Here is a 9,201-nt window from a genome sequence, read left to right on the forward strand (position 1 = left end):
CCATTTCATAACTCATAATTATCTGTCCAGACCCAGGGCTCCGTGCATGTAAACACAGGCAGGTATGCTCCCAGCTCTCGTGACAGGATGCTTGCTTCATCCATGTTTCTCAATGAGGAGGCTGAGAGCATCCGAGAGTTTAAAAGACAAGCTGCTCAAGGGATGTTTTCTCTCTCCGTCTCTTTTGTTTCTTGTCCTGCTGAAGCATCAGCCCGTTCCCTGTGTGAGTTCAGAGCGTCAAAGTGAGGAAGCTGCTCAGCTCTGTGCAGACAGCCAACTGACAGGAAGGAAGGAACAACTTTAACTACTACGCCACAGCTCAACAAAAACTCAGAAACATCAGACACTGGGCGTCTGTGGAATCAGACACTACAGGCTGGCAAAAAGGGGGAACTGGAGCTTAAGCAGCAACCCCCCTCCTCCTCCCACAATATCCTCTTTTGGACCCAACCAGCCCCCGTTTTAATGTTATCTCTTTGGTTTTAGCGTGGCTCTCGCTCACACACAAACACACGTGTGAGGATGATTGCCCGGGCAGATGGTGCTCAGTGTGTGGACTAGAAGCTGAGAAGAAGCTGAGAGGGACAAACTCCTCGTCCATCATGGGATGCTGCAGTGTGACCCAGAGGCATACTGGAGTGGACGAGGTGGGCCCCGATGAGATCGAGCTCCTGGAACTCTCTGGAGACAACTTAGGGTAAGACACAAGTTCACAGTTCAAAGCTACAGAAATGTTCAGAAGTAGAAAAGTACTGGTAGGAAATGGATACTCTCATGACAGCACTTTGATCCTGGAACAAAGTTACAATGGAAACAACAAGAGCATTCATCCAAAATGTGAATGAAGCCATGTTCACAGCTTTAGAGAAAGTGGATTGGATTGGTTTGTTAAAATGTGGTTTTAATGCATGTTCCGAAGGAGGAAGCAGTGACTGTCTCTGAAGTGAACAGAGCACCATCCTGCAGCAGCTTCTCTCTAACCTCTGTGGTGTTCTCTAACATGTGATTACGTTACGTTGTCACGTTGTGGAGGTGAAAATGTAACAAAAAAAAGGAGTGTAAGCCGCTGTGTAACCTTTATCAAAGCTGCAGTGACACCAGGATGTACTTGTTGTCACACGGTAACAGGATGTGCTCTCTGACAGAAAACCTCCAGGTTCTGTGGTGAAGAAAAGGTTCAATTACAAACCATCATGAAAACACCTGCAGAACAACAGGTCACATCGACATGATTTTCACCCGTCAGCACCCAGCACAACAACAAGCCAGCCAAAATAATTGGCTCCTATTTAATCAACATGAACTTGGGAACTCGGTGATGCTGCACTGATGTGATTAGCAGATTACTATAAGACAATGGCTGCAGCGTGGAGGGCTTTAATACAGAGTCGGGGCAGGACAGATCTCCACTGGTTCTCAGGCCCATGGATTAACTGAGGCTAATTACAACAGTGGCTACTGGTCCGTGTGTGTGGCTGTGTAAGGATTCATACTTGTGGTCACAGGCCACACATACAGATGAAGATGTGATTTATTCAGACTTGAGTTCAGACTTATTCAGACTTTACTCATAATTGAGATCACATTTTTCTGTGAGTCTCATTTCCATATATGGTAATGGTTAGTTTGCAAAAAAGGAGGCACTTGTGTGTACAGGACATTTATAGACGGACTTCAGGTATAGATAGATAGATAGATAGATAGATAGATAGATAGATAGATAGATAGATAGATGTACATCCAAATGTTTTAATAAATTAAAGCGAAGACAGATCAGTCTATATCTATAGTCATGATTGATCTGGTGCTTGTCATTGAGGTTTTTGATATTTTGCCCTGTGATAAAAGCGATCAACATGAACCCCAAACAGAGAAAGATGTTGTCCAAAGGAGAAATTAGAGAGAGCACCATATGATTCCATATAAACCGACTCAGAAATACTGTGTCCCACTTTAATAATGGCAAATTATAAAACAGAACATATTTAGTAAAATAACTTCTATGATTTTTTTTCTGTTTTGAAACTGCTTTTTATTGCCCCTTTTCTGTGTATGTAAATCCACCACAGTTTAAAAACCTGCTTAGCATTAGTTCGTGGTGACACTGGGATAATTGAGGCAAAGCTTATGTTTGCAATGGAAACAGGCAACAGAATATGGTGGTGAAGGGTCAGCAGGTGGGTCTGTCTCGGCTGTGACTACTGTAAGCAGATTATGTCTGGCTGCTGCTGCTTGAGGGTCAGGGCAGGTCATTGAAATAGTTGCATCTTCTCTGCTGTATTTTTCCTTGGAGCTGACTGAGGGCTGCATCCAGCCCAGGCTCACACCATCTGGAGATGCAAACAAACAGCGACTCATAATTACAGTTCTCACACTTTAAAGCCTGCAGTCAGCCTGAGTCATGTGTGTCTAAAAACTGACCACATACAAAATAAAGTAAGCAGTGAGCCACTGAGGGTTTAGTGCTGCTGCACTGACAGTGACGTCTGGTGAAATGTTCTTATACACATATGTGTTCTCTCAGGGTGTGGAGTCTGGGAGAAACCAGGCTGCAGTTGAGGAGAAGCAGCAGAGATGAGCAGCAGCCACAGCCGCCGCCACTACCGCCGCCACGCTACCCTTCAGTACGACACCCGGAGCAAGAGGTCACTGTGTGTGTGTGTGTCTCTGCTTGCATGTTGTGCACTTTTCACAGTCAGACACTCTCACAGCACTCTGCTTGGTGTTTAAGTGTGGTGAGAGGTGCCTCACATGAATAGCAACAGTTTCCACTTGGTGCAGTTATTTGTGTGTAGGCCAGACCCAGTCTGTACACACACACACACACACTGTGGGAATTTCCATGACAAATGCGAAAGATGCCACATTTTTGTGTTTGGTGTGATTCAAACTTCACAGGAAATAAAGAGGGCACACAAAAACCTGAGGTTTCACACGTCGTTCCACTTCGATGATGAAGCATCCAATCAGCCTGCAGTTGTTTTCAAATGTATATATCAAATTCCCCTGATTATGTGACATTTTTGTTAAACAACAATTACTGAAACAGTGAAACACTGTGTAATGCATGAGCCACTGTAATGTTGAAACATGTGGACACACACGCACACACACACTGATGGAGGCAGTAATATGTGACAGTAGCTTTGAGTCTCATCATGAACAAATAAAAAACTGATGATATTCAGTATGTATGGACTGACAGAGTTTGCAGGTGGTGCTGTGGGGCAGGAGCAGAGATGAGCTGCACCATAGGATTTATTCCCAGCAGCCAATCAGAGGCTGGGAGGGTCAACCAGCCCACATGTATGGAGAGGTTACCCACTCCTCTCTGGTGTCTCTCTACAACAGCTACACACAGGTAACATGGCACATCCCAGTCAGCTGAGAAATGAAGACTCGAAGATCCTATAATCTTGCAACATATCCTAAAAATCACTCGAAGATAGTTATAGTTTCTGTTGTTGGATGCAATTAGTATGGCAGGATGTAGGTCTTCATACACCCCCTAAAACTGAACGTTAAACCTCTATGTTTTTTTGATATATGGTAAAATATCTTAATTTTATCGATGTGAACAGAAGAGGAATAAACACAAAGTTGATGAAACAGTTTTAAACGTGATGAAATCATGGGCTCTTTTGTCTCCGCAGGAAACCAGCGAACACTTCCTGGTGCTGTTCTCATTTCACCTGCTGATCCTGTCTCTGGACCACTCTCGACAGGACTTCATCTATCAGGTATATTCTACGACTTCAGGGAGACAACTCTTCACAAATGTCAAACAAGTCCTGGATATTGAACAAAAACTCACAAGTCAATTCGCTCTTGGCAGCACAGCTGTCTGCCTCTGTTTCTAACAACAGATCAAATGTCCGTTAATGTAAAATGTGAAGTTCTGAATCTCTGCAGATGTTTTTACATCTACAGACTCTGTTCTCATTTGCTCCTTTTCCAGCTGCAACATTAACTTTTTTTTAGCAGAAATCTTCTCAAGAAGCAAATTGTTCAAACTGCCCAGAGGTGGTGGAGTCCTAACAATAATGTAAAATGCCTGCGTCTTTAAAACACCACACTGTAGGTTTTCTCTTGAAACTTCTTTTTCTTCATACGTTAGACAAATTGTCATAATCAGAATCTCAGACCAGACTAATCTCTAGAGACACGAGAGATTACACAGTACATGTGATTTTTAGGTGCAAGTCTTAAACTTTAAATTGAGCTTTGTATGTTCAATATATTGAAATGTGCACATATGGAAGAAGGAAGAATGATTAAATGTAATTCCATTTGTGAATGTGGGTAGTGGTGGCATCTGATTGTGGATTATGATTATGATTACAACTAGAAACATTGTCCATATACTGAACACCTCTTTTACTATCAATACCGCCATCATTTCAATTGTCATTGCTCCTCCCTCAATCTCTGTAAGACTTTTTCTTTTGTATAAATACTCTAAACATTGATATTCTTCTCCATTATATTATACTATAATGGTATTTTGTTGATGTTGCTGTTACACTTGACATCTACTGCAGTTTTGTCCGTCCTGGGAAAGGGATCCCTCGTATTAGACTGTCACCAGAGTCATTAATGTTGGTTTTATGCTGATTTCCTACACTGAAGCTCAATGACATGAATTATTTTTGTCTTTTCTTGTCTTGCAGGGCATCCTTCCTCTTTCTGGCCTCACCTTCCAGGCTGTCTCCCTGGAGGCCGACACGTCACATTCACCTCACATGTTTGAGATCAGCGGTGAATCAGTGGAAATTACCTAATTCAGTTGAAACACAGCGACGCAATGTAGAAATGCTGAGCTTGATCTATTTTGGTTCCCTCTTTTAATCCAGGACCAATGGTGGATTCCAAGGTGTTCATATGTGACAGTGTTGCAGCGTTACAGACATGGACGCAGCAAATAGAAGACAGGAGATACAAGTCAATGACACAACCCATGAGTCCCTCTCACTGCGCCCTCTCCTATCTAGTAATCCCCTCTTCTATATCTGGTTATCACTGTGATAGTGGTTGAGTTGTAGTTTTGAATTGTTCACTCATTTCTCCTGTAGTTACCGTGTGATATGCTCTGGAAAAGAGAAGAACTGCTCAAATACTTATTACAAGCTCCAATATGGCAGTGGGAGGGTTCACCCATACAGCACATGGGTCAGCCAGGATACATATCGATCGTCCATATCGTCAACTCACAGAGACAGGTAATCACTACTCTCACTCTGTTGGGATAATCTGCTCTATATTAGTTCAACTAAACATCTCTGACCAGAGAGGACCTTTGTGTGTAGTTGGTTCATGTACTTGTTTCTTCTCATGACCACAACATCCTATTAGAAGCCAATACTCTCACTATAACTACAAGCTTATCACAAAATACATTTTGTGTTTGAGTTTCATTGAATCATAAGAAGAATTACAGAATGAATCAGTCTTGTGGAAGATATGAACGTATGTGGTTTGACAGAAAAAACAGCCCCATGTTTTCACTTCCACTTTTTATTTTACACTTTATTATCATTACATTAGACAGAAGTAAAGAAGTAGTTGACGTCCAGTCTATTCACGCTCTGTAAGAAAAGGGTGCATGGACACAGGTAATGAAAGCAGGAAGTATGAAGTAATAGATACCTAAACACAAGTCTTTTGTCAGCTTTGGATTAAGGCTCCACATAAAACAAAATGTACGAAATCATATAGCAGCGCCACTTACAACAAGACGTCTTGTCTGTGTATTTGAAAATCAAAATCTCCCACAAGTCCCTTCATTTCTTTTGTATATGATGTGGGTAAACATGTGGCTCCGTCTGAACCCTCTGCAAGTTTTCTGACATAAAAAAAACCTTCTAACAAAGTCAGGCCTCAATTTAAATATGAACCTGTACTCGTATTAACATGACAATGTTTTTTTTTTTCTCGAGGATAATTCATTATTATTATATGATCATAACTTAGGTCTTATTTTAGTAGTTTTGACAAATGAAAAAACAATGAGATTGGTTGTAAGCTAACTATCAGTATATATATATATATATATTGTTTACAGTATTTTGTATTTCCTGCCCCCCTCCAACTATTATTATTATTACTAAAGTTTCAATAGAATATTGTATGAATAGTACAAATTTGATACAAGTTGTATTACGTGTGCATATGGTAAATAAACATGAGTAGTCATGAAGGGAGAATATCTGATGTGTTTATGTGTCACAGTTCGTCTGCAGTGGTATTAACTGTAGACAGCTGCACCAGTAACAGTGGCCTTGTTCTCTCAGGGACGCCAAGAAAGACTGATGGTTCTCTTCCCTCAAGACGTCCTGCTGCTGTCAGTTGACAACAAGCGGCTGAATATAAGATATGAGGTAGTGTAAAATGACTCTATGGGAAAATCCATAGTAACGCCTCCTCCACCACTGTGGCATTACTGCGTGTCCCAGTAGTCATTACACAGTGCTTGTTATTTTGACACATGACATATATCAGGGGTAGAACATTATGTAACTCAAACCTGCTGCCTGAGTCATCACTAAATGAGTCTGCAGATAAGATGAAGTGATACTGACTGTACGATCAGTTGAATAATTCCTGCACATCTTATTTTCCTCTGGTCGTCTCCATTACAGGGCAGGTTGCCTCGACACAGCATCAGAGCAGTGGAGCACTCAGCCTTGCCCGGACGGCTGGAGTTTGAGCTGACAGGTAATCTGTACAAACCTGTGACTCTTTTCTCTGTATTTATTTCAGTTATTTCATATAATCTGTGTTTTGTTTCAGGTGATCTGGTGGAGCCCCTGCAGGTCTCTTGCACCTGTCTGGAGGATTATCAGAACTGGATTTTTCAACTACAACAGGTTAGACTGTAGAATATATTATATATACTGCAGGAGAGAGCTGAACATACAAAAGAACAGATTAATACTTATTTAAAACTGCTTTAAGACCATTTTCTGACACATACTGCAAAGTTTCTAGCTCCTGGGCAACCACTGGTTTTAGTTTGGCAACTTTGTTGGGGATCAAGGACATTTTTGGGTTATTCTTTTTCAATTTTAGCCCTGTTCCTTGATTCGGGATAAAAGAGTACCTTCTGAAGTTGCAATACAAATGCACCAAGGTGATGTCTGTGAAGCCACCTCGCATCAACAAGGTTTTTGTCTCTGATCTGCAGCCGGACAGAAGCAGCCACATCCCTGTGATTCAGGCTGCACCTCCAATCCTGCCAAAGCTGCATAGGAGCAGGAAGGAGTCCCAGGAGCCGATAATGGCCGCCGACCAATGTCACATCAATGGACGCAGCTGACTCACCAGAGAGTGAAAGTTCACTGGAACTAACTGTGTAGATAGCTTGTACATATTACTTTTACATATAATTTCTGCCACAGAGTTGAGATGAAGATGCCCTAATTTTGATGCATGAGGTTTCGTCACAGAGGAACTGAAAAGATACTTAGTTCTTTCATGTGGGGACAAACGGAAATGAGGCCATGACCTGGATTCTGACCAGATGTAGACATTGTAGAGCTGTATTGGTTTTAACAGAAACAGAACTGATGAACATTACTTTTGCAGAATAAACTGTTTAAAAAAAGAGTTCAAATTCATTACTTCAACACAACGTAGAATGGAAGTGTTTTTATTTCAGTGGTTAAACATTTACAGTAGTGTTGAGATATCCAGTAAACATCCAGTGTATCACAGTATCTTTATTCACTGTGGTATTAGAAATCACTCTGAATGCAAAGTTTATAACTATGGAATGTCATGATATCTTTTTTATATATAAATTACTGTTAAAAAAAGTAAATGAACAATTTTCTACTCTTTATACATGTGGCCATCTACAGAAAAGTACATTTACATCAAGAATCTCCTTAGAGAACAACCAGCTAGAGGAGTATAAATACACACGCAGCCATAGCAACCACTTAAATTACAACTAACAACTTAGATAAAGAAAAAAACTTTGGGTTATAAACATTTCATGTGCTACTGGTAGAGTTTACATTTGAATGTTGATTATAGTGGTTCATTAACGACAGATTCAGCACAGTTACACTGCACTATTGATCATGTGGGGATTTTAACACTAATGATATAAAGGCCTTAATTCAACTCAGTGCTATTGTTTTGTGTTTTATTAGTGTAATGCAATAACATCAAGCTTCACTGAACTGCTGCTAAATTGATCTGTACTTTTGAAGCTACATTTGCACATTTTAAATTTGGTATTGAATTTTTTTTACTTTAAATGACAAGGCTCGTGCTATTTTAATTAAGTATTCTTCTGCGGTGAACAAATTCCATGAAAAGCTCAAATTCCACAATGTGGTGGTAAATGTTTTTACTTTTTCAGTTCCTCAAACCAGAATGTGTATTTCAGCACCAAGCCCATTATATCCTGCCAGGGGCTCAATGCCTTTAAAAACAGACAGGTCATGAGCATATATCTAAAAAAAATATTTCATAAATCACTAAAATAGCTGGGAACTTCAACCTGAGTAAACAGTGAATTTGTCGGGGACTATATTCAGTGGCAGATTAATATATATTTAATACTCTAGTCGGTATTTACAACAGTAGGATGGTGTGAAGTCCCAGTAGTAACTTTATGAAGCAGGAGAATAAGCTCTGATAGACAATTCTTGTCAGTAAGATCAATTTATTGTTGTGATTTGGTTCTTTCATGGAGTTTTACAAATATTTACTTTAACATCCTATTGGAGCATTGAAAGTATTTGTGTAGTGCAGCCTTCTAAAGAGACAGTCAGACATTACTGCTTCAGTAAAAAAAACAAAAAACTAACCCTAACCCAATTGTGAGTGTTCATGCAGGCCGGATTACTGTTACTACACACCATTTACAGTACATACGGGGACGGCGTTGTCCTTTTTAATAAATATTAAGGCTTATTTTGACAATCCACGTCTTTAACACATGGAGGGAAACTAACTGGTGCGCTGTAGTGCTACTGTTGTGTAGTGTACTGAAATGAAAGCAGCAGAACAAAGACCAAAGATAAGAAGCCTGTGATGTGTGTGATGAAGCTCAGCAGCAGGATCTGCCTCAGGTAACTTTCTACTGTGGTAATAATACATGAATAAATGTCCTGCACCTCACAGAGATCAGTTTACTGCACAAGAAAAGTCACAGATGCTAAATTAACCTCATGCTACTGATAAGAGTTG

At 40.4% G+C, this 9,201-nt stretch overlaps 1 protein-coding gene across 1 annotated transcript; it reads left to right on the plus strand.

Annotated features, from left to right (window-relative positions):
- Nucleotides 1–339: 339 nt before the first annotated feature.
- LOC117764901 lies at nt 340–7,597 on the plus strand. The gene is made up of 11 exons (XM_034591052.1): nt 340–697; nt 2,525–2,645; nt 3,215–3,361; nt 3,654–3,740; nt 4,671–4,758; nt 4,854–4,990; nt 5,073–5,219; nt 6,291–6,377; nt 6,639–6,714; nt 6,790–6,866; nt 7,184–7,597. Exons 1-11 carry the CDS (start codon nt 603–605, stop codon nt 7,313–7,315), a joined length of 1,194 nt encoding a protein of 397 aa, XP_034446943.1. The 5' UTR covers nt 340–602; the 3' UTR covers nt 7,316–7,597.
- The last annotated feature ends 1,604 nt before the right edge of the window (nt 7,598–9,201 follow it).

The sequence above is a fragment of the Hippoglossus hippoglossus genome, chromosome 7 (assembly GCF_009819705.1).
Source record: "Hippoglossus hippoglossus isolate fHipHip1 chromosome 7, fHipHip1.pri, whole genome shotgun sequence".
NCBI classification, from domain to species: Eukaryota; Metazoa; Chordata; class Actinopteri; order Pleuronectiformes; family Pleuronectidae; genus Hippoglossus; species Hippoglossus hippoglossus.

Bases quoted from the DNA above. Each gene is read 5' to 3' on its own strand.
- LOC117764901 (XM_034591052.1), top strand. From the start codon at position 603: ATGGGATGCTGCAGTGTGACCCAGAGGCATACTGGAGTGGACGAGGTG. The intron at 4,759-4,853 runs GTGAATCAGTGG...CTTTTAATCCAG, and splicing joins TCACATGTTTGAGATCAGCG to GACCAATGGTGGATTCCAAG. The intron at 4,991-5,072 runs GTAATCCCCTCT...TTTCTCCTGTAG, and splicing joins ACTGCGCCCTCTCCTATCTA to TTACCGTGTGATATGCTCTG.